The sequence below is a fragment of the Mastomys coucha genome, unplaced genomic scaffold (genome assembly GCF_008632895.1).
Source record: "Mastomys coucha isolate ucsf_1 unplaced genomic scaffold, UCSF_Mcou_1 pScaffold4, whole genome shotgun sequence".
NCBI lineage: Eukaryota > Metazoa > Chordata > Mammalia > Rodentia > Muridae > Mastomys > Mastomys coucha.
The window spans coordinates 54,622,108-54,646,196 of record NW_022196910.1 but is presented as its reverse complement, the minus strand read 5'-3'; the positions used below and the strand labels follow the sequence as shown (position 1 = coordinate 54,646,196).

The window sequence follows — 24,089 nt, the reverse complement described above, 5'->3', positions numbered from 1 at the left end:
AAAAAAAAGGAAAAAAAAAAAAGAAAAAGGAAAATTGAGGTTTCAGGAGGCCTAAGAGATCAAACCAGTTGCAAGTCAACACTTAAGATGTTATTTACACTTATTATGTCTTGGTGGTATTAGGTGGTATTGAGTCTAAAGCCTTGTGTACACTATGCAAGCTCTTTACTGCTGTATTTGGTTTTAGATTTATTTATTTTGTGCATATGTGTGTTTGTCTGGCCTGCGTATGTATGTACAGCATGTGTGTCTGGTGCGTGGAGAGAGGAGCAACTGTTCTCAATCACTGAACCATGTCCGCAGACCCACATTGTGGAAGCTCACCAGCTCTCTTCTACTTTATGCTGAGACAGGCTCTATGTAAGCTGCCCTCCCTGGCCCTGATCTTGCCATCTCCCATCTCAACCTCCCCAGGCACTGGGATTATAGGCCCACCTCTTTTGCCTTTTTCACCTAGACAAAAGTAACAATAGGTAAAATTGCTAGCTCGTTCACTGAAGCAAAGCAGGAACATTAATCAAAATGCAACAGCAGAGCTGGGGAAGTAGCTTAGCGCCAAACCAAGTGCAAGGATGAGCACAGCAAACAAAACTAAGCAGCCATGGTGGCCTAGCCTGTAACCCAAGCACTGCAGTTAAAAGCAGGAGGATAACTAGTCCTGAACAGCCTGGGCTACATACCAAGCCCACCTCCACAACAAGGCTGCTTCCTTCCCACAAGCCCTGGCTCTACTCCACACTGAGCAAAGCCTGGGAAGCTGGGCATCTGCACTGTGGCACTGGGAATGTGGGCGTGCAAGCAGGAGAGTCAGAAGCTCAAGGTAATCCTCAGCTATATAGAATAAATTCAAGCTAGCCTGAGCTACATGAGATCTTGTCTTAAAAAGCCTACTAGTAATACTGCCATCCTTTAACACTTTCAATTAGGAAAACAAAAAACAAAAACAAAAAAAAGAAATTGAATTTAGAATGTCTTTGACAGGGCTGGGGAGATGGCTCAGCGGGTAAGAGCACTGACTGCTTTTCCGAAGGTTCTGAGTTCGGATCCCAGGAACCACATGGTAGCTCACAACCACCTGTAATGAGATCTGACGCTCTCTTCTGGTGTGTCTGAAGACAGCTACAGTGTATTACGTCGGAGCAAGGAGAGGTCCTGAGTTCAATTCCCAGCAGCCACATGATGGCTCGTGGCCATCTGTACAGCTACAGTGTACTCATGCACATAAGATAAATAAAATAAATCTTAAAAAAAAAAAATGTCTTTGACAAAGCTGGGCTTGCAACCCGAACTACTTGGAAGGGTATATCAGGAAAAATAACAAGTTCAAGGCCTACCTAAACAACTTGGGAGGCAAAGGCAGGCAGATCTGTGAGTTCAAGGCCAGCCTGCAAGGCAACACAGAGAAAGTCCTGCCTTGAAACACCAAAAAAAAAAAAAAAAAAAAAAAAAAAAAAAAAAAAAAAAAAGAGGTCTTACTAAGAAATAAAAAGTAAACAAGGATTGGTATTAGGGTATTGCTCAGTATTAGAGCACCTGATAGCAACTGGAAGACTCTCGAATCAATTCCCAGCATAATGAAACAGTAAAATTAATAATCTCACAGTCACTTCTCAGTACCCTCCAAATCAACACCTCCAGCTCCTACACATACCAAAACCTCAATATGCTCAGATCCCTTCTACAAATAGTCTAATATTTGCACATACTCTTAGGTCTATACTTCTTTTTATAAAGGGGGAGAGGTAAGGAAACTTAGGGTCTTGCTATATAACCCACACTGGCTTCACATTCTCCTAAATGCTCAGTCTTCTAAATGCTGGGATATCCACCACCTCACTCAGCTTCTCTATGTACATCAATCATTCCTAAGATTACGCAGATAGTTGTTGTATTGGTTACAAGATAATGGGGGAAGGAATTCTGTACACATTTTGGTACAGTTGTTTTTCTGAAGCATTTGGTTTTTTGCTTGTTTGGGTTTTTTTATAGACAGCATGTCATCATCTCATCTAGTCTGAAACTTGGTATGTATATCAGGGTGGCAAACTCAGAGATCCCCACCCGGCTCAGCCTCCCAAGTTCTGGGATGCACTCCTATGTCTGGCCTATTTCCTGAATATGTTTTAACAGTATTTGGCTGAACCCACAAACATGGAACTCATAGCTCATAAAGTTAAAATAAATAAAATAATGCCCACCTTTCTTACTGAATTGTGTTGAAAGTTGTTTTTTGTTGTTTTCTTTTTTTTTTTAGGTCTAGGAACTGGAGAAGTAGTTCAGTGGGTAAATACCTACTGCACAAGCATGAGGAATGAGGACATAAGTCCAGATGCCCAACAGCTACATAAATATGGGCACAGTGGTTCATACCGTAACCTCAACGATGGAGTCAACAAGGTAGGGACAGGCAGACACTGGGCTCCGGCTGGCCAACCAATCTAACTGAAAGAGTGAGCCCTATCTTGTTTCAAAAAATAAGGTGGGAAACAGTAAAAATAAATTTTAAAAAATAGAGAAGAGGGGAGCTGGAGAGGTGGTTCCACCATTAAGAGTGCTTGTTGCTCTTGTAGAGGACCCAAGTTTGCTATTTAGCATCCACATCAACGTACCTCACAATAGGTACTCCAGCTCCAGAGAGAATCTAGCACCCTCGTCTGGCCAACCCAAGTTCCTACACGTGTTCATGCACACATACACAGACATTTAAATACAACAAATCCTTTTAAAAAAAAAGAAAAAGGAAAGAAATAGGTAGACTAGAGAACACTCAGTGTTGACCTCTGGCTTCCAGACATGTGTGCACAGGTATATGCATTCTTATGCACACATGAATGTACAAAGTTATAGATATTATCAGTATATAAGAAGTATGTTACTATATTTAATGAACCAATATTTAAATTTTTTCTTAGTTTTAATCCATAATAGAGTTCAATATTGATAAATATAATGCACATAAGCAAAAGTTCCTTACTGTCCAAATGGGTTTTGTTTTCTATTTGGACTTCAGTTTCTTTCCTCCAAAATTGTTATTCTTTTTCATATATACATATGTTTTGCCTACATGTGTGTCTGTGCACCATGCCCATCCACTACTGCCTTCAGAGGCCAGAAGAAGGAGTTACACCAACTGGAACTGGAGTTATATACGTTCGTGAGCAACCATGTGAGTACTAGGAATCAAACCTGGGTCTTATGGAATAGGCAGTGATCTTAACTGCTGGGATATTTATTCAAAGTCTATAATAACTTTTTAAAAAATAACTTATTTATTCTTATTTTATGTGCACTGGTGTTTTACCTACATGTCTGTCAGTTGGTATGAAGGTGTAAGATCCCCTGGAACTATTACAGACATTTGTAAACTGCACTGTGGGTGCTGGGAATTGAATCTGGGTCCTCTGGAAGAGCAACTAGCTCTCAATCATTGAGCCATCTCTTCATTCCCATAACAATTTTTAAAAGAGTAAAAAGTAGCCTTATTTTAATTTTTTTTTTTTTTTTACTTTTACCATGTGATAAAGTTAGGATCTCAGTAACACAACATTCTATTTACATTAATTTTTCTCCTCTGTCTCTGATGAAGCTTTGTACTTTCAAACATCCCCAGAATGTCTCACTGTGCAATAACAGCACTACTTTCCCTGCTACCAAATGACGTAGTAAGATTGTATTCTATTTTAAATTCTATTTAACCTAAATTATGTACTCAAAGTACTCCCTCCTTAAATCTGCCTTTTCTTTTTTTTTTTTTTTTTTTTTTTTTTTTTTTTTTTTTTTTTTTTTTGGTTTTTAGAGACAGCCCTGGCTGTCCTGGAGCTCACTTTGTAGACCAGGCTGGCCTCAAACTCAGAAATCCGCCTGCCTCTGCCTCCCAAGTGCTGGGATTAAAGGCATGCGCCACCACCGCCCAGCAATCTGCCTTTTATTATGTTGATGTTCCATACAGGTACACACATTATTTTCTGCTCAAACTATATTAAGTCTAATCTGAACTCAGAAAACAATTTAAGCATCGTAAATGATGCCTGTGAAGTCCCCGGTGCGATGCTTACCTGATTCCTAGCACAGATGTGCTGCTGGCTCCTCCATCCGGGTGGGACCTTAGGAACTGTACCAGGTATACTGTAGAGAGACACTGAGGAAGGGGTCGCCTCTGGCAATTCACCTAAGAAAGGAAAAGAATCTTTCACATCAAACCAGGCTCTAATAAGCTTTCAGTAATATGGCAGTGAAATAAAATTCTCAGAACAGTTCTGACTTTTTACTGGTCTCTGACATTACAAAAATCATTTTGAAGCTACATATATTCTTCCTTTCTCTGAAAAGCTGGATACTGTCTATTAACTATAAAATCCCCAGGGATTTTAATTCTACAAAAGCTCTATATGGTTCTAAATTTAGCCAAGCAATAGAAACAGTTGGAAGATATGTAATTCCTTTTAATATCTGTGCTTTTATGTTGCCAGGCAGCTATTTCTTTAGTAATCTTAGAGGACCCAACCATGTAAAAGGAAGAAATACATACAACTGACAGGTTAGTAATTGTGGTAGCTGAAATATTATCTGAGCCAGATGTGGCTCATTCCCCAAATCCCAGTACTTGGGAAGCTGAGGCAGGAAGATCAAGAGTTCAAGGCCAGCATCGGCTAGATGAAGCTGTCTCGAAAAGAAACTTAAAAGGGGGCTGGAAAGATGGATCAGATGCTAAGAGCACTGGCTGCTCTTCCAAGGGATCCAGATTTGATTCCTAGCCTTCACATGGCAGCTTACAACAGCTCTGGTTTCAGGGCATCTGATATGCTCTCCAGTCTCCAACAGGGACCAGACACACAAGTCCACAGACATACAAGTAGGTGAAACACCCATACACGTAAAATAAAACCTAAAAGAAAATGGCATCTACAGTCAGATGGTGTTGCTGATAGTACACGCCTTTAATCCCAGAATTTAGGAGGCAGAAACAGACAGATCTCTGAGTTCGAGGCCAGTCTGGTCTATAAGGAGAGTTTCAGGACAGCCTCTATCTCAAAAAACCAACAGTAGGAACATGGTACTTTATGTCTACCTTATATGTCACCATATAAAAAAGTACTGGTTACTTTCTGTTGCTGTGACAAAACACCATGAACAAAAGCCACTTATGGAAAACACTACAAGGCCAGCCTCTTCCCTACATAGCTCACCCCCAAGAAAGTCATCAGTACTGCCTAGAACTCGCTTCCTCCGATGAAGGGATTTAGTTTAGATACTATAGAGCCTACAACTGTAACTGAAGTTACAGACAGTTGTGAGCTGCCATGTGGTGCTGGGAATTGAACCTGGGTCCAGTGCTCTTAGCCATTAAGCCATCTCACCAGCCCTGCAATATTCATTCTTAACTGATAAGTCATCTCTCCAGCTCCAAATGTTATTATTTTTAATAGCCAATACTGTTAGTACTTTTAATACTGACAACTAGTGACTATAAAGTATTGAAGTGTCTGCATACACTAACATGTGTGTGCAGTTGATGGAATTACACATGTGTGCATGTGTATGGGGCCTAGAGAACAACCTTAAGTGTGTAGCCATTGGCCATAGCTATCTTTCTAAGGCACTGTCTCTCATATATACACTTGCATATAATACATACATATACTACACACATGGAGTAAGAAAAAATAAAAATAAAATATCAACTCTATAGTACTCACCAAAACAAAACAAGTCTAGCTAGTAAACGTAAAGGGAATGAGACAATCTGAAAATCAACATTTTGAAATCACTGATTTAACAAAAGTTTCAAATAAGATTTATCAATGGACACTGAGGACACTGCATAAAGATTATTCCAGTACACGGGAGGCAGGGACAGGAGAGTTAGGAGTTCATAGTCATAGGAACTACATAGGAAGGCTGAGAGATGAAACCCTGTCTCAAAACAACAAAAAGTTATTGAGGAAACAAGAATCATAAATCTTAAAATAGCCAACAGAGGGCTTTACACAGTGAAATAGAGAGAGAATATGATTTTATTCTAGATAAGAGCTAGCATTATAGTATTGTAGGTAAACTCTGTACTAACTGAGCTATATTGCTAGCTCCTATTTATTTATTCATATTTATCCCCCTCCCCAATAGAATTTCACTATGTAAGCCACCATATCTGGTTATTTCATTTAGTAGCCCAGGTTGCCCCTTTGCACTACAGAATAGAAATGGTGGTAGCACATGCCTATAATCCCACAACTCCAATGGCAGAAAGACAGGAGGATCTAGAATTCAAGGTCATCTTCAGCCACATATCAAGTTCCAAACCTACTTAGACTACATCAAACTGTCGGGGGAGGGGGGGAACCAAGTAAGTCAAGCATGGTGTTGTACAAGTTTAATCCTAGCACATGAAAGGCAGAGGCAGAAAACCTTTGTAAGTTCAAGATCAGCCTGGTTTAAATTGAGAGTTCCAGAACAGCCAGGGCTATATTTTTTATTTTCTGAGATCCTGACTCTCCCCCACCTCCCACCTCACCCCCTCATAAAAGGAATGAAGGGAGAGAGGGAGGGAGGGAAGGAAGGGGGAAGGGAGGGAGGGAGGGAGGGAAGAAGTAAATTTTAAAAATAAAAGTAAAGGCTAGAGAGATGGCTCAGCGGTTAAGAGACCTGATTGTTCTTCCAGAGGTCCTGAGTTCAAATCCTAGCAACCACATAGTGGCTCACAACCATTTGTAATGAGATCTGATGCCCTCTTCTGTACATATATATAATAAATAAATAAGTCTTAAAATAAAAATAAAATGACCCCTACCTCTCCCTCTCTTTCCCCCTTTCTTCCTTCCTTCATTCCAAGACAAGAGTCTCAATCTGTTGCCCAAGCTGGTCTTAAATCCTAAGTAGTGGGAGCTACAGGTGAGTGCCATGGTGCCCAGCTTATGAAGAAAAAAGATGTGCCTTTAAACAATAACAGCATAAATACAGCAGAGGGCCAGGAAGGGGCACACGCCTTTAATCCCAGCACTCAGGAGGTGTAGACCACCCACACCCATGCCTACACACTAAGGAGGTATATAGACCACCCAGGTCTATACAGTGGGTTTCATTCAGGTCACCCATGCCTACACACTAAGGAGGTGTAAACCACCTTGGTCTATATAATGGGTTTCATTCAGGTCACCCATGCCTACACACTAAGGAGGTGTAGACCACCGTGGTCTATATAGAGGGTTCCATCCAGGTCACCCAGGCCTACACACTAAGAACCAGTATTAAACAAGCAAAACCTTTAAATTGTTTTATACGAGACCTGTACTAATAAATCCTCCACTGTCAAAGATAACTGAGAGCTAACATATTGGAAGAATGATGGAGAAAGCTTCACAGCTTATTTTTGCTCCTTCCTGCATGGCTACCAGCAGAAACACACCTAACCTGCCTTGGGAGCAAAATCTTAATTCCCCACCCCCACCCCCACCCCCAGTGATGCCTAGGACAGAATGCTAGACTTCATGCGTGCCAAGCTCTATCAAATAAACAACATGCCCAATCACAAAAGTCAGTGATATTTTTTTAAAAATCATTTTTATTTTTTACATCTGCCTCCTAAGTGCTGGGATTAAAAGCATATGCCTCACCACCACCCAGCAAGAATTATTACTCTATTTTCAATGTTTGTTTTGTTTGCATGAATCAGGAGTCAAACCCAGTGCTTTCCCAGGGCTCTACCCAAGTGAGCTACACCCCTAGTTTCCTCAAAGTATTTTTGCTTTGGTCATGGTGCACTCTGAGGTGCTACATGAGAGCCAAATGGAGATATTCAAAATATCAGGGACTAAATGAGCCTAGAGCTCAGGTTGAGTGGTCAGAACTGAAGACAAAACCACAAATATCAGCTTATCATAACAGTTGCTAAATAAAGTCATCAGGGCAGTGGGACTGTCCCACTGCAGTGCTGTTTTTGAAATGTTATCTAAGACCACTAACCAGAGATATCAGAAACAGGTGGACTTTTGCTAAAAAGCAAATTACTGTCTATATACTAAATCTATTCAGAAAGACTCGAACTACAGGGCTGGAGAGAAGAAGGCTCAGCAGTTAAAAGTACTAGCTGCTCTTCCAGAGGTCCTGAGCTCAATTCTCAGCAGTCACATGGTGGCTCACAACCTTTTATAATGGGAGCTGATGCTCTCTTCTAGTACACAGATGTACATGCAAACAAGACCTATCCATGTACATCAGACAAGACCTATCCATATATGTATCCATATACATAAATCCTTTTTTTTTTAATGAAGAGTCAAACTGCAAGTATGTGTGCATCCCTTCACTCATGCACACATGTATCTAGTCAGTGTGTATGAACAACAATTTTGTACATGAGGGATACAGCAGTTCATAAAATATGTAAGATACCAGTTCTCACAGGTATTAGGGTGTCGACATAAGATTATAGACAAGAAATCAAACAAGGTAATTTGAAAAGGTGGTGTTAGGAAGCTGTAGTAATACTGATACGCAAATCATCACAAGTACTATACGAGGCAACCCTATAAAAACACCAACTATATGCTTGGAAATTTAGTCCTTTTTGGTTTGTTTTTGAACTGGGTCTCACGGTGTCGCCCTGGCTGACCTGGAATTCACTCTGTAGACTAGGCTGGCTTTGAAATCACAGCTATATCTTACTGCCTCTGTCTCCCAACTGCTGGTATTAAAGGCATGTCATGGCTGCCTCAAACTTACTCTTTTTAACATATACAGTGATACGACATTAACACTCGTAGAGGTTTTTGGTTTCTGTTTTTTTGTTTTGTTTTTAACAGCTTGTGGGAGGAAGATGGACACACAACACCTTAGAGTCACCTTTCTCTACCATTAGGTGGATTCAAAAACAAAGGTGCTTTGAAAATTATGAAAGGCAGGTTTTGATTGTTAATAAATTTCAGGTCAGTTGGCAGAGTTGTTGCCTAGCATGCTTGAAACCCTGGGTTCAAGGCCCAAATGGAAGGAAGGAAAGAAGGAGGAGAGAAGGAAGGAAGGAGGAAAGAAGGAAGGAAGTGAAGGAAGGAAGGAAGGAGGAAAGAAGGAGGGAAGGAAGGAAAAAAGGAAGGAAGGAAGGATAGAAGGAAAGAAATGAGCATAGTAGCACATGGCTATAATATCAGTACTTGAGAAGTAGAAGCAGGTTCAAGGGTTATTACTGGCTACATAGCAAATTTGAGGTTTGTCTGGGCTACAGGGTATACTGTCTCAAATGTAATAATAAAGGAGACCAGCAAGATGACTTAGCAGTAAATGCTTTTGACAGTCTTAGTTGACTTCCCAGAACCCACATAAAGGAGAATTACTAACCAACTCCCCCATTCTCTAACCTCTACACACAACCATGCATGCATGTATCCATTAACATATACACCCTATATATACAATAATATAAACATACAGTAAATAATGACAAACTGCAGCAAAAATGATATATGACACGAAATATACCAATACACCCAAAGTGGCACAACCAAACCAGTTAGTGAAGATCAACTAGCCAGATATGGTGGCATACAAGCCTAACCCCAGCACCCAGGAGGCTAAGGAAACGGGGCCAAAGCTAGTCTGGGCCATACAGAGAGACTTTTGCAAAACAAATAAATCTGAGTTACATTACTACTTCCATAATTAGCAGATTTCAACATCATCTGATTTTCTTTAAACATATGAGAAAAATGCCAAGGAAACTCAAAAGAAAGACCAAATTAAGAAAATTTTCTGCTTGTAAAAATAAAGTCACAGATAATAGAAGGGATGGACAGAATACTTCAACAGAGAGATAGGGCAAGTGCTCTGCTACCACACAGCAACTAGGCTGGTCCATTCAACTACTGAGTGAAGCACTTCTACAGAGGGGGAGAAGGACACAGCTCAAGGAAAATACTCAGCCACTGGATATGAACATCTAAATTAGAACCACCAACTGGATTCATGTGCACACCTTGAAGCCATGAGTCTGGTTATTTTTCCTTCTTTTAAGTTGACAACACATTCCATGGAAGGACAAAATTCTTCATAGACTCCTTCTCCTTTCTGATTTTTTGAGACAGGGACATAACACTGTAGCCCACCCAGGATAGCTTCAAACTGATCTCAATGTCCTGCTCTGCCCGAGTGCTCGCTCGGATGGTAGACATGCACCTGCCCTCATGCCTGCCTTCTTAACTCATCTGTGAAAAGCAGCACAAGAAGGGCTCAGCAGCCTAAGGGTAAAAGGCTTGCTGACACCCTGACAACCTGAGTTCCCAGCACTTGCTCACAACCGTGGGCAACTCCAGCTCCAAGATATTGGATGCCCTCTCCTAGCCTCCATGGGTACTTGCATATAAATACAAACACACACAAATTTTTTAAATAAAGTCAAATCTTTAGTGGAGAATGATGGTGCATGTCTTTAATTTCAGCACTCAGGAGGCAAAAGCAGGCAGATCTCTGTCAATTCCAGACCATCCTAACTACATAGTAACAGGTGTTATCTAGGGCAACACTGTTGAGAACTGTCTCAAAAAATAAAACTTAAGTGCTCCCTTTGGCAGCACATATACTAAAATTGGAATGATACAGAGAAGATCAGCATGGCCCCTGCGCAAGGATGACATGCAAATTCCTGAAGTGTTCCATACACACACACACACACACACACACACACACACACACACACACACACACACATATATAAGGGAAAAAAAACTTTAAAAAAAATTAGATCTACAAAATTCTCTCCTTTAGACTTAAAAAGAATACAAAATATGACATGTTCCCTAAAAAATAAATAAAATAAAAAACAAAACAAACAAACAACATAAAACTTTTCCTGAGTCAGTGAAATGGCTCAAGAGGCATAGGCTGAGCTCCACTCCTGGAACTCATTTGAGGTGAAAGGAGAGAACCCCTCCACAGACAGCTGTCCTCTAATGTCCACACACACGGCAAATGTGCCCACGTTTGTGTTCACTCTCTGTGGATGCATGTACACACACACACTCCCTTTTTAGTGCCCTCTCCCTGAGAACCCTCCTCATGCACAGGCCGTGCCACACTCATCCTCTAGCAGCTGTACAGAAGCATTAGCATTGCTTCCATCTATGCCACAGAAACGTTTAAGTGTCTCTAAAGCTGAAGAAAACGGACTGTAAATGTTGTTGTGAACAGACCTAAAAGAGGAAAACATAAGTTTGGTAGGCACTGTTACCAATCTGCCTAAGTTACTAGAAATTACTTATTTAAAAAAAAAAAAAAAAAAAAGACTAACAGGCAAGGGCGGTGGTTCACACCTGGGAGTTCCAGGACAGCCCGGGCTACATAGTGACACTCACAAACCAAAAACAAAACAAAACGGGAGGGTGAGGGGGCTGAAGCATGCCTAGGTGGTTAAGATCATGTGCTGATCTTACAAAGACCTGAGTATTTATATGCTCATGCTGGGCACTCACAACTGCTGACAGCTCTGATACCTCCGACTTCCACCCACACTGGACCAGGAATCACTAAGCAGAGGTAACTCTGAACCCTGATCTCACACCTCCACCTCACAAGTGCTAGACATACAGCAGCAGATCTTTTCCTAACATTCTTTTGGTGCTATTTCTTGTATCTTAATACTGGAACCAGATCTAGTCAAATGCTTAGGATTCTCTCACCTCCGACAAGCGGCTCTCTCATGAGCAAGGCAGCTTTCAATGTGCTGGCAAACATTTAAGCCAAAACCTCTGCCGCCACTTTGCTACTAAGTGCTTTGTAAAAGATTTCTCATCCTTTGCCTTCCTGAAGAAGAGCCAGGACTGCCAGAGACAAGACATGACACTCCAGCCAGGTCAGAGGAGGTAACCAAGAAGTAAAAGAAATAAATGAGACATACCCCAAAGCCTGTTTCTTTGATTCTCAAACTTAATTAAGGAGGATGGGGGAGGGGTGGGGGGGGAACCAAGTGCTAAGACCAAATCCTCCACTGTAAAGGAAGCTACTTTTATAGTTTTAAGCTCAACTGTTATCTACAGAGAGAGGGGCCCATGACCTTCCACAACTGAATACTCATACTAAGACCAGCTTGCTCACTGACACCAAGGCAGCACGAACTGAGTCTCAGCATGCTAATGAATGAGTCTCATGGGAGATCTAAGACCATGTACACAGCCTTGTTGCTTTTGAAAAGGACTGGGTTTGGTTCTCAGCACCCACATGACAACTCGTAACTACCTCAACTTCAGTTCCAGGTGATCCTATGCCCTTGTGGCCTCTGCAGGCATGTAATGGCACAAATACATGCATATAAAATAAAATAAATCTGTCAAAAAAAAAAAAAGACTAACCATACAAAGATCTTGCATTCCTTTCTCTTCTCCTTGTCCCTCTTCTCCTTATCCCAAGAAGTGGAAAAATATTATCCTTCAATGGATATTTTACAAAATCCTACCAGAAGTTCACTACAAGGAAAGAGCTCAAGAACACAGCCAGGTTGAGAAGTCCTTGCCTGTACCCCAGCTGTTTGAGAGGCTGAAACAGGAGGCTCAATGGAGGAGTCTAAGAGTTCCTGGGCAGACTGAGCACCAGCAGGCCCTCTTATTTAGTCAGTAAACCCTGACTTTGATGAGCACTGATAAAAGTCACACATGCCAAAGTGATAAGGACACAGCAATTAGCAAAACAAAAATACCTGTCCCCCTCAAGTTTTTCTTTTCTCATAGGAAGGGGCCTGGTGACAAGAGGTCAGCAGAAAAATCAGCAGGAATCACACAAATCCTTCACAATGCAGATACCTAAGGCAAGGTCCAGTTAGGGCCCCTCGAGGAAGCCGACAGAGGTGAGGGAACAGGGTATGCAACTTTATAAGGGAAAGGTAATCCAAGAACACAAAGCAAGTGCAGCCTCTGGGAGAAAGTACGCTAAGCGTCCTAGCAATAACCAGGAGGCCAGGTATACTTTAGGGGAAACTGGTGTTGCAGAACCGTGGTGTTACAGGCACAAAGACTCAGTTTTCAGCAGGGCATTGTGTGTGTTTCAGCAGGGCACACTTGTAATCAATCCCAGCACTCAAGACATTGAGATAGGAAGACTGCTGAGTTTGAGACCAGCTTGCTAGAGTTAGACTCTGTCTCAAAGTTAGTAATTTAACAAAGACTAGGAGAACCAGGTTAACACTGAATCAGGAAGCAATCCCCTCTTCAGATTCCTTTCCATTAAAAAAAAAAATAGTTTTGTTTTTGCTGTTGTTTTGGTCTTTTTGAGACAGGGTATTACAGGCTGTCCTTAAATTCTATCTGTAGTGGAGGAAGATCTTAAACTTCTGATCCTCCTGCCTCCAACTCCTGAGTGCTAGTACCACATCCCAGGGCTCTGTGCATGCTAGAGTAAGCACTCAGCCAACTCAGCTATAATCTGAGCCCAAGGCATATGATTCATTTTTGCTATTGACTTGTTATTTTTGAAACAAGATACTGTTTCAGAATCCAAGTTAACCTTGAGCTCTACCCTATACTCCTGGTTGGCCTCAAACTCAAGATCCCTGGTGCTGTGATCCCTAGCTGTCCTAGAACTCGACTGGTAGACCAGACAGTCCTCAAACCCAGACATCCTCCTGTCTCCACCTTGAGTGCTGGGATTAAAGGAGTGTACCACCACCATCAGGCTGGAACTGCAACTTTTTTTTTTTTTTTTGGTTTTTCGAGAGAGTTTCCTCTGTGCAGCCCTGGCTATCCTGGAACTCAGAAATCCGCCTGCCTCTGCTTCCCAAGTGCTGGGATTAAAGGTGTGCACCACCTCTGCCTGGCTGGAATTGCAACTCTTAGAAGGTTTAATTTTTGCTGACATTTCATCAACAAGGTTCTCTGGTCTAGAAATCACTGTGGAAATTAGCTACTGGGGAGGAAAAATACATTTAAGAAGTGAAATGAAATAACCTAATTTACAACTTTCCAGATCTACTTCAACTTTTATCTTAATGCCCGAGTCCTGTGGGGTGGGGGCTTTACTGAAGAAAGGAAAAATGCATTTGGAAGAGAGGCTGCAAATGATTGGCCTGTCAATCTAACTATCTGAATATACAATAGAATGCTAGGAATATGTGATGGTAGATGGTACTTGTCACATCCCCAGAGCCTTCAAGCAGCTAGGGCTGCGACTTCTCGAGCCTTTTGGAAAAAAAAAAAAAAAAGGCCACTCCTTCACTCGGGCTTTAATGAAGGTTCTGGGTGTGTGGTTGGGTCATTCCTCACCATTATGCAAAAACCATTCACTTGGAGTTTCTAGTCTCTGCGGTTACTAGGCTAATGGTGACAAACGTTGAAGGTTGCTTAGCCCTTCGAGAAAGCATGAGTTTGAGCTTAGCGCAGGCCCAACTTCTCGGAGCTCCCGCGCGTGCCAACTCAAAGCCGAGTCCCGCTACGAACTCCAATCCTCCAACTCAGGCTCCGCGCGGCAAGCCGACAGGGACGAGCGCTCGGCGCCGCGGCTCTGCGGCCGGCACAGCCAGGGCCGCACACACAGCACCGCGCCGCCCGGCCCCTCGCTCGGCCACAGGTGGCGCCGCCCCCTCCCCGCGGCCGGCCGCCCCAGCTCCGCGCGCTCCCGCGGCCCGACCCTTCCCGGGCGCCGCGGCCCGGCCCGCCGCCCGCCCGCCCGCGGCCGCCACGCCCCCTGCCCGCGCGCCGCCCGCCCCCCCCCGGCCCGAGGTGGCCTCACCTCACGGGGGCCAGCGCGGGGAGGGCGCCCGGTGTCCGCCCGCCGCCCGGGCCCACGGCCGCTCGGCTGCGGCTCGGCCCCGACGGCCGGCGGCGGCGGCGCGCTTCTGGGGGCGGGCTCTCCTCCGAGGGGGGTCTCCCCGGGCCCGGGGCGGGGAGCGGGGCGGGGGAGGGGAAGGGGGCTCGGGAAGGAGGGGGGAGAGGGGAAGAGAAGGGGCCCAAACCCGGAGAGGGAGAAAAGGGGGGAGGGGGAGAAGCAGAAGGGGAAGAAAGGCCCGGAGTCCGCCCCCCGCTGCGGCCTGCGCGCTACGTCACCACGTCCGGCGTGGTCGTCAGCGCGTCCTGCGCCGCTCGCGTCCCTGCTTCCTGTGTGCGCCTCCCCGGGTCCGCGGGCGCTCCCTCGTCGGCGCGCGCTCCCGCTCGCCTTCCCCTCGTCCGCGCGCTCCCGCTCGCGCCCCCGCTCGCCTTCCCCTCGTCCACGCGCGCCCTCGCGCCCCCGCTCGCCTTCCCCTCGCCCGCGCGCGCCCCCGCGCGTAGCCCGCTGCCTCGCTACCCTCACCGCCTTCCCTCAGCCCCCCACACACACCCCTAAGCCCCGCTTGTCCCGAGGTCACTCTCAGAGCCACTCTAGACTTCAGCTCGTGGCCGAGGCCGGCTTGTACTCTTACAGTCTTCCTGTGCACCGCACTTAGGGACTTTAATTAGGGCGATAACTTGGCAGGGGCAGGGGCCGAGGAGGGCTTGCTGTGTAGCTAGCCCAGGCTGGCCTCACTATGTAGCCCTGGTGAGCCTCGACTCCCCAGTCCTTCGCCCTCAGTCTTCTTGCGACTGGGATCTCTGATGGGTTACACCACCGCCAGCTAGGACTGCAACTCCTGCACCCAAAATAAAGCTGGTGGTTTTGTTTTGGTCTTGAGGCGTCTCTGTGTAGCCCTCACTGTCCTGGAACTCACTGTGTTTGTAGAACAGGCTGGCCTCGAACTGAGATCCTCCTGCCTCTGCCTCCTCAGTGCTGGGATTAAAGTTTTTCTGTGGCCTCGTCAGTCAAAAATCACATTCCTATGCCCTTTCAAAGATGCAGTTCTTTTATTTGGAACAGTCATCTGCAAAGCAAGTTCTGGGACAGCCAGGGCTATTTAAAAATAAAAATAAAAATAAAAAACTCTACGACCTCCCATCCCATTTTACCTATTCTAGGTAGAATCGATCTACTTAGTGATTGTGTGTTAGGTACTTTGTATTGGTTTTCGAACCTTAAGGAAGCAGGGTAGGGCGCTAGAGACCATGCTTGTCAGTTAACATTGTTGTTGCTCATGAGAAATGGGTTGATTCCCATCATCCACGCGGCAGCTCACAACCATCCACGACGCAAGTCACATGGCAACGCACATACATTCATAGTCAGAACACTCTTACAAATAAATCTTTTTTTTACTTGTAGTCTTAACTCAGTGGAATTCTACTGCTAAAAAGTTACATGAACGATGGGCGCGGGAGGGGGAGAGCTAATTACAGTCTACTCCAAGTGGTTATTGGTGCGCTGTGGGAAAAGAAAGAGCAATTAGTTCTTCGAGGTAAAAATCATCAAACTTCAGAGAAACCGCAGGTAAACTTTCAGCTAGCCTTAAAAATATAAATAGAGCCGGGCAGTGGTGGCGCATGCCTTTAATCCCAGCACTTGGGAGGCAGAGGCAGGCAGATTTCTGAGTTCAAGGCCAGCCTGGTCTACAGAGTGAGTTCCAGGATAGCCAGGGCTACACAGAGAAACCCTGTCTCGGAAAAAAAAAAAAAAAAAAAAAAAAAAAAAAAAAAAACAGAAAAAAAAATATATATAGGGGTTTGTTGGGCAGGGAAGAATGGAGGTGATTCAGCGGAGTCGTAGAGGTGTGAGAAGGGATGCGGGTGGCAGGTGGGGAGTGGCAAAGATTCTGGAAGTCTTAGTATGAAGATGTTTACATGCTAGGTAAGGCTCTGCCACTGCACTATATGCAGCGAAGAGGTAAGCAATTTATCTTTTTTTTCAAAGCCCATCAAGTCCCAGCCTTTCATGTTGACAGCAGCAGGCAGTGTTAGGAATGTAGAATGTGTACCTCTCTGTGTCTAGCATTTCTGTTGTCCTCATGACAATACGAACTGTTATTGCATCTGTTTAATAGATGTGGGAACCTGAGGCTTAGTAATTAAAAGTCTCAGAGCCTGCTCTTAACCGTGGCACTCACAGAACTGAACAGAGAGGGGCAGCTGGAAGTGATGGCACACACACCAGTAATCCCAGTACTGAACGGACAGAGGCAGGAGATCCGATACCAGTCAGAAGCCAGCCCGTTTGACAGAGCAAGTTCTGGTACAGCCAGGGCTACACAGAAAGGCCGTCTCAAAAATGAACTAGTGGGAAGTGTAACAGGAAGAAGCCAGGCATGGTATCAGACTCCCACGGGCTACACCATTCGGGAGGCTGTGTACAAAATACTGGTAAAGCCCAGAAGTTCAATGGTGGCCTGGTCAACAGAGCAATACCCCGTGTATTTAATATAGCCAGAAGTAAAAAAAAAAAAAAAAAAAAAAACAGGCATGTAATAGTGCAGGGGGGGGGGAGTTGATAGGAATTGGACCTGCATGTTAGTCAAGTGCTTTTACCGCAGTTATATTTAAAATCTTTTAAAACTTTTTGGGGGTGGGGGGTAAGTGGGTCTTCACTACATATACCAGGTCAGCTTGTAACTCTACCTGCCTCTGCCTCCTGAGTGCTGGGATTGAAGGATGAAGGCCTGGACTCACAGTCCATCTTAAATTGGTATTTTTTTAATGAATAAAGTTATAAACTTGGTATGGTTGCTCTTGCCTATTGTGGTAGTTTCAGTAAGAATGGTCCCCATAGGCTCATGTATTTGAATGCTTGTTCCCAGTGGGTGGAACTATTTGGGAAGGATTGGGGGCTGTGGCCTTGTTGAAGGGGCTGTGTCATTGGGTGGGCTTTGAGATTTTAAAAGCCTATACACATAACTCTAGCTCGCTTTCTCTCCCTCCCTCTCTTTCCCTCGTGTGCTTATGGATCTCAGCTACTGCTCCCACCGTGATGGCGATGGACTCCTAATCCTCTGAAACGGTGAGCCACCGTGATGGCGATGGACTCCTAACCCTCTGAAACGGTGAGCCCCCAGATTAGACACTTTCTTTTGTAAGTTGCCTTGGTTGGTCATGGTGTTTTATCACAGCACTGGGGATGTGACTGAGACACTTGTGATCCCAGCACTTGGAAGGTCAAGGCAGGAGGATCAAGAATTCAAAGTTATCCTCAGCTAGCCCCAGGCTAGTCTGGGATTTATGAGACCTTGCCTTAAAAAAATCTTTTAGGCAGGTAGTGGTGTCACATGCCTTTAATCCCAGCACTTGGGAGGCAAAGGCAAGTGGATTTCTGAGTTGGAGGCCAGCCTGGTCTACAGAGTGAGTTCCAGGACAGCCAGGGCTACACAGAGAAACCTGTCTCAGAAAAAAAAATTTTTTTTAATAAAAAAAATGTTGCCAAACATGGATCTCTGTGAGTTCCAGGCCAACCTGGTCTACATAAAGAGTTCCAGGCAGGCCAGGACTACACACTGAGACTCATAAGATTATTAGAGAATGAAAATGTAAAATCCGGTGTGAGGCCTCACTGCTTTGGACTTCTATGTAGACATTGATTGAATCCATAAGTCTCATTGACATAGCTGCCTAAAAAGCCCTGAACAAGGATGATACCAACTGCCATGTAAACATAGAAGAGGGCAAGCTCTCAGAGCCTCAACTCATATATTATAGATAGATTATATAATATATAATACATATTGTATATTAATATATTTTATATAATATATAATATATATTGTATTTAACATTATTTATATTAGTTATTAGATATATATCATATAATATACATCAATATATAATGTAATGTATATAATAAATATATAATTAATAATGTTATATAAATCTAAAATTATATATTTAATAAATATATCTTAGAAAATAAAAAATAAGTAAGGCAGAGGCAGGTGGATTTCTAAGTTCAAGGCCAGCCTGGTCTACAGAGTGAGTTCCAGGACAGCCAGGGCTACACAGAGAAACCCTGTCTTGAAAAACCAAAAAAAAAAAAAAAAAAAAAAAAAAAAAAAAAAAAAAATTTCAAAAACGTTTTTACTGGGCAGTGGTAGTGCACACCTTTAATCCCAGTGCTTGGGAGGCAGAGGCAGGTAGATTTCTGAGTTTGAGGCCAGCCTGGTCTACAGAGTGAGTTCCAGGACAGCCAGGATAACACAGAGAAACCCTGTCTCAAAAAACCAAAAAAACAAAAAACAAAAAACCAAACATTTTTAAAAAGGAAGTTCACCAGGCATGGTGGCACACACCTTTAATCCCAGCACCTGGGAAGCAGAGGCAGGTGGGACTCTGTAAGATCATGGCCATCCTGTCTACACAGTGAGCTCCAGGACAGTCAGAACTACATGATGAGACCCTGTCTGGGTTTATGGGGTTGGAAAGATGGAGAGATAAGAACACTAGCTGCTCTTCCAGAGTGCCAGGGTTCAAATCCCAGCAGCCACATGACAGCTTAAGACTGTCTGATATCCTCAACACAGACATACATGCAATCAAACACCCATGAATGCACATCAAATAAAAATAAAATAAAAGGTTTCTTGAAGTATATAAATGTTAGGTTTGGTTAATTTTGATGTGTGATGATTTTATTTGTAAGTTTTTTAGAATAAAACTTTAATAATCCTTTAACTAATCACAAATGACCTTACTTTAGCTTATATCAATCTCAGCCACCAGAGTTTAGCTTTGTTTAAAAGGGCACTGATTATAGCATTTTTTGGAGTTCCGTCTCATGAATAAATTAAAGCAAGAGACATACCCAGCTCAGAGTCGTGGCTAGCTGGGATGCATCTGTGCAAGGCCATGTTTCTAGCCCTGCAAAGCCCCCAGTCCTGGACGGAGCCCCCCCCTCCAGATTTTTTCCCCTGTTCTTTTTCCAAGGGAAGAGAGCCAAAGTTTAGCCAAAGCCGACCGGCTTGAAAAGCCTACTCTCTGACCTCTGACCTCTGACCTCTGTCCTTGCCACGCGGAAATGACATTGCTTCCTTCCTTGGAGACTCACTACTTTGGAGGACTGAGGTAAGAATTCTGAGGAATCTCAAAAGTTCCAAGGTAGCACTAATTGTAAAAGGTAAGAAAATCTAGAGCTCAGATCCCTTCCCCAGTGGTCTAGCTACTGAGGATATAGCTTAGTGGGGCTGGAGAGATGACTCAGAGGTTAAGAGCACTGACTGCTCTACCAAAGGTCCTGAGTTCAATTCCCAGCACCCACGTGGTGGCTTACAACTATCTGTAATGGAATCTGATGCCCTCTTCTGGTGTATCTAAAGACAGCTACAGTGTACTTACATATGACAATAAATAAATCTTGGGCCGGAGCAAGCAGGGGAGCCCTGAGTTCAATTCCCAGCAACCACATAATGGCTCACAACCATCTGTACAGCTATAGTATACACATATACACAAAGTTAATAGATAAGTCTTTTTAAAAAATGAAAAGAAAGATCAGGCCCATGGATTGGATGAGCATAGCACACTGAGGAACAAGAGTGGGAGCTCCGCACATGCTCACCGACACAGACCCTAATACACACCCTAACACTGTGGTGGAATGTTGGGAACCATGAGAGCCCTGAGATAAACATCCTGCCCCAGATAATTGAGAGCCCTGAGATTAACATCCTGCCTGACAATCACAAGGATCCGGCTTGGCCCTGAGAAAAGAACATTCACGGAAATCCACCCCCTCCCCACCTGTCACCCCGGAGCTCAACCCTAGAAGATTTTGTAACCTTCCATCTCCCTCCTTCCTCTTCCCCTCCCCTCCAAGATTTTTGCTTTAAATATGCCCAGCTCCACTAAGTAAATGACTCTTGACAAGCAATGCTTCCTTGAGTCCTGTCATCTCTCTCGCCCATTCTTTATTCACAGGTTGTGACCCTCCTCATTCCCCCAAATAACTTGACCTGCAGGCCAGGTCAGTGGAAGGGCTTGATAACTTGTCACCATCAAGGGACCAATAGGCAGAGAACTCCTGAATGTCTCCCACAAGCGTCAGCTCAGCACAGTCCCCTCTTGTACGGCCATCCATTGACCCATATTTCCATCTATCCATCCATTTTTCAAGATAGTCCTAGCTCAGCCCAGTGGCTCTCTTAGTCTCCAGCAGCTCTTGAGCTGAGTTATTAATATGTAACCACCCACAGTGACTCTTTGTATCTATGTCAGGTCTTGGCCTCTGTACTCAATAAGGCTCTTCAAAGGAGACTGTTGATTACGAACCTTGCAGGCTATTATGGGAAACTAGGATCACTTGGTAAATTGCAACCAATGAAACTGACATCCTTGCAAACCTATTGTTTTCACAACAATTCTGACAGCCCACCTATATTTCTGTTGGGGCACACTAAGAACATCTGGTTTGGACATTTCTTTCCTCTCCCCTTTCCTTAACTTTCAGATGGTAACTGTGACTTAGTAGGCAAAATCCAACCTGAACTAACAAAGAAGGTTGGGCTGAGAACCCAAGGAGAAAAAACGGAAGTGGGTGGACTTTAAGAAGCAGAGAAGAGCCAGGGCTTAGTGGCCCATGCCTTAAATCCCAGCAGTTAGGAGGCAGAGGTGGCCCTGTCTATAGAGCTAGTTCCAGGGCTACATAAGGAAACCCTGTCTCAAACAACAGAAAAGAAACAAAAAGAAGCAGGGAGGAAGAGGGAGGAGGAGGGGGAGGAGGATGGGGGAGGAGGTGGGGAGAAGTGGGGAAGAGGAGTGGGGAGGAGAAAACTTTAAAATGCTTCTGTTTTATTTCAATTTTTTTTTAAGAGTCACCATTTAAGCAGATGTGGTGACATATACCTTTACTCTCAGCACTTGCAAGACACAGACAGACACAGAACTCTGTGAGTTCAAGGCTAGGAGGGTTTACATAGCCAGTTCCAGGGCAGCCAGGGCTGCACCATGAAACCCTGTCTCAAAAACAAACAAACAAACAAACAAGCAACAACAAACGAGGCAGCCTCTTAACTGGACATGCCCGAGAGACCAGATTTGAGAAGCAGATGCAGGAGTTCAAAACCAAGCTCCACTATATAGCAAGTTCAAGGTAAGCCCAAGCTAAGTGTGAATCTGATTCAACCACACACCATGCACTCACAAAAAGTCAGTTTTTTGGTTTTTTTGAGACTATTAAGTTCTGACTTCTGGTGATTATCTCACGTCAGCCCCTGAAGTAAGGGTATCTTAAAACCTCTGCTCAAACACATTTCCCCCAGGCTTCAAAGCAAGGCTCTAACCTTTGTCCCCTGGTCTGGCAGCTCATTTGGCTAGCAATCTCCCAACAGTAGCAAGAGGCAGACATTTCTTTCTTCAAACAATCCACACATCCCCCCTCTGTACTTTCACTGGCTTCAGGAGCGTACTGCCAAGTTCCACCTGTACTGGCTTCATTTTTCATGCCAGATGTTTGGCCACTGTATCTCTGACAAAAAGGAGTCATGCCAGCCGGAGGCACACTCCTCCCAGGGTCCCTGGTGCCCAGGACAGAGTTGAAGCCACTCCAGCTGAGACCCTGAGCATAGGATTTGTGTGTGTAAGGAGACCATCCTCCAGCAATGGCCTCCTCCTTGCTCCTGGCTCTTCTGTTCCTGACTCCAGCCACAGTAGTGAACCCCAAAACTGATGGTCCGTGTCCAGCATGTTGGGATGCCACCTTTGACCTGGAGAGCCAGCGGGAGCTGCTTCTCGATTTGGCCAAGAAAAGCATCCTGGACAAGCTGCACCTCAGCCAGCGCCCCACACTCAGTCGGCCTGTGTCCAGAGGGGCTCTCAAGACCGCGCTGCAGCGCCTCCGTGGGCGTCGAAGGGAAACCCTGTTGGAGCACGACCAGAGACAAGAAGAATATGAGATCATCAGCTTTGCTGACACAGGTAGGTCCATGGTCCGCAGCTCTGCCCCCAAACCTGACCCTCCCTAGGTCGGGTTCACTTGGTGGGGGCTGAAAATTGTTAGTTTCACTTCTTTAGAAACTTCTCTCTCTCTCTCTCTCTCTCTCTCTCTCTCTCTCTCTCTCTCTCTCTCTCTCTCTCTCTCTCTCTCTCTCTCTCTCTCTCTCTCTCTCTCTCTCCCTCTCTCTTGCTCTCTCTCCCTCTTTTCCTCCCTCCCTCCCCCCTCCTCCCCTTCTCCTCTCTCTCTCCCTCCTTTTTTCCTCCCTCCCTCCCTCTCCTCTCCCACCCTCAGAATCCATGACTTTCCCTGCCCAGTTCCCAGGCCGAGGGTTGATTACTGAGCAGTTTGTGATTTCTCTGGTTCCAGGATCTATCAATCACCCCCTTTTCCTCAAAAATACCCCATTTGTGTAAGGAGAGAAAAAGTAAGACACCAAGATTATAACATTTCCCCGCACCTCAGCTCCTCACATCAAGCAATGTCAAATAACTCAGAAAAAAAGCCTGGCGGTGGTGGCACGTGCCTTTAATCCCAGCACTTGGGAGGCAGAGGCAGGTGGATTTCTGAGTTTGAGGCCAGCCTGGTCTACAGAGCAAGTTCCAGAATAGCCACGGCCACACAGAGAAATTCTGTCTAGAAGACAGATAAAAGTTAAAGAAAGAATTACTTCCATAGCTGAGAGAAAATGAGAAAATCTTAGAAGTCTTAGAAGCAACTGCAAGCTCACTCGCTCTCTGGTCTGGAAGACAGCACCCCAACCCAGGCTCTGCCTCACACTCCCACGACCAGCAGCTTTCCCCTCGTTGGCACCTACTCTCTTCCCCCTCAAGACCCAGCACAAATTACGCAGCCATGGAGCCTGGGCTCCCATTCTTTCAAAGCTACTTATTAGCTGAGTGACCTGGGTAGTTAATAGTCAGTTTTCTCACTTGTAAATGAGGATAATGAGAGGATAGCTTAGAGACTTAAATGAGTTAATATAATGTAAAGTCTTTAGAATGGCAAGAACTAGGAAGGAGCAGGAAATAGAGAGGGCTCAGAAAGACTCTCTTCCCACTGAATCTTCACATGGCAGAGAGACACGAGGGGAACTCTCTGAAGTACACTGTAGCTGTCTTCAGACACCCCAAAAGAGGGCATCAGATCCCATTACAGATGGTTGTGAGCCACCATGTGGTTGCTGGGATTTGAACTCAGGACCTTTGGAAGAGCAGTCAGTGCTCTTACTTGCTGAGCCATCTCGCCAGCCGCCTGAAATGTCTTTTAACTGGATAGGAATCCCCTCTCCAGGACTCTGCCCTCATGACCTAGTAGCCTTCCGCAGGTTACACCTCCTGATACTGTTGGTTTGGAATTCCGATTTCAACATG

General features: G+C 44.5%; 2 protein-coding genes and 1 non-coding gene across 7 annotated transcripts in view; 2 read left to right on the top strand and 1 right to left on the bottom strand.

Moving 5' to 3' along the window:
• Positions 1–14,953, bottom strand: part of R3hdm2 (R3H domain containing 2) — a 120,996-nt gene extending 106,043 nt beyond the window's left edge. For 2 of the 5 annotated variants that reach the window (XM_031350110.1, XM_031350111.1), the window contains exons 1-2: positions 14,698–14,845; positions 4,056–4,168 (exon numbers count right to left, since the gene is read on the bottom strand). The gene's annotated coding sequence lies outside the window, so the exon portion shown is untranslated. Of the gene's footprint in view, positions 1–4,055; positions 4,169–14,697 lie in introns of those variants that run through there. The other 3 variants (XM_031350119.1, XM_031350115.1, XM_031350116.1) reach the window with 3 other exon arrangements.
• Positions 10,541–10,647, top strand: LOC116076658. The gene has a single exon (XR_004113057.1). It is a non-coding gene; the product is annotated as a U6 spliceosomal RNA (small nuclear RNA).
• A 7,431-nt stretch (positions 14,954–22,384) lies between the features above and the next one.
• Inhbc (inhibin subunit beta C) overlaps positions 22,385–24,089 on the top strand; it is a 10,736-nt gene continuing 9,031 nt past the window's right edge. The window contains exon 1 of the mRNA XM_031350068.1: positions 22,385–22,700. Within this exon, the coding sequence (XP_031205928.1) occupies positions 22,385–22,700 (316 nt within the window). The remainder of the gene's footprint in view (positions 22,701–24,089) is intronic.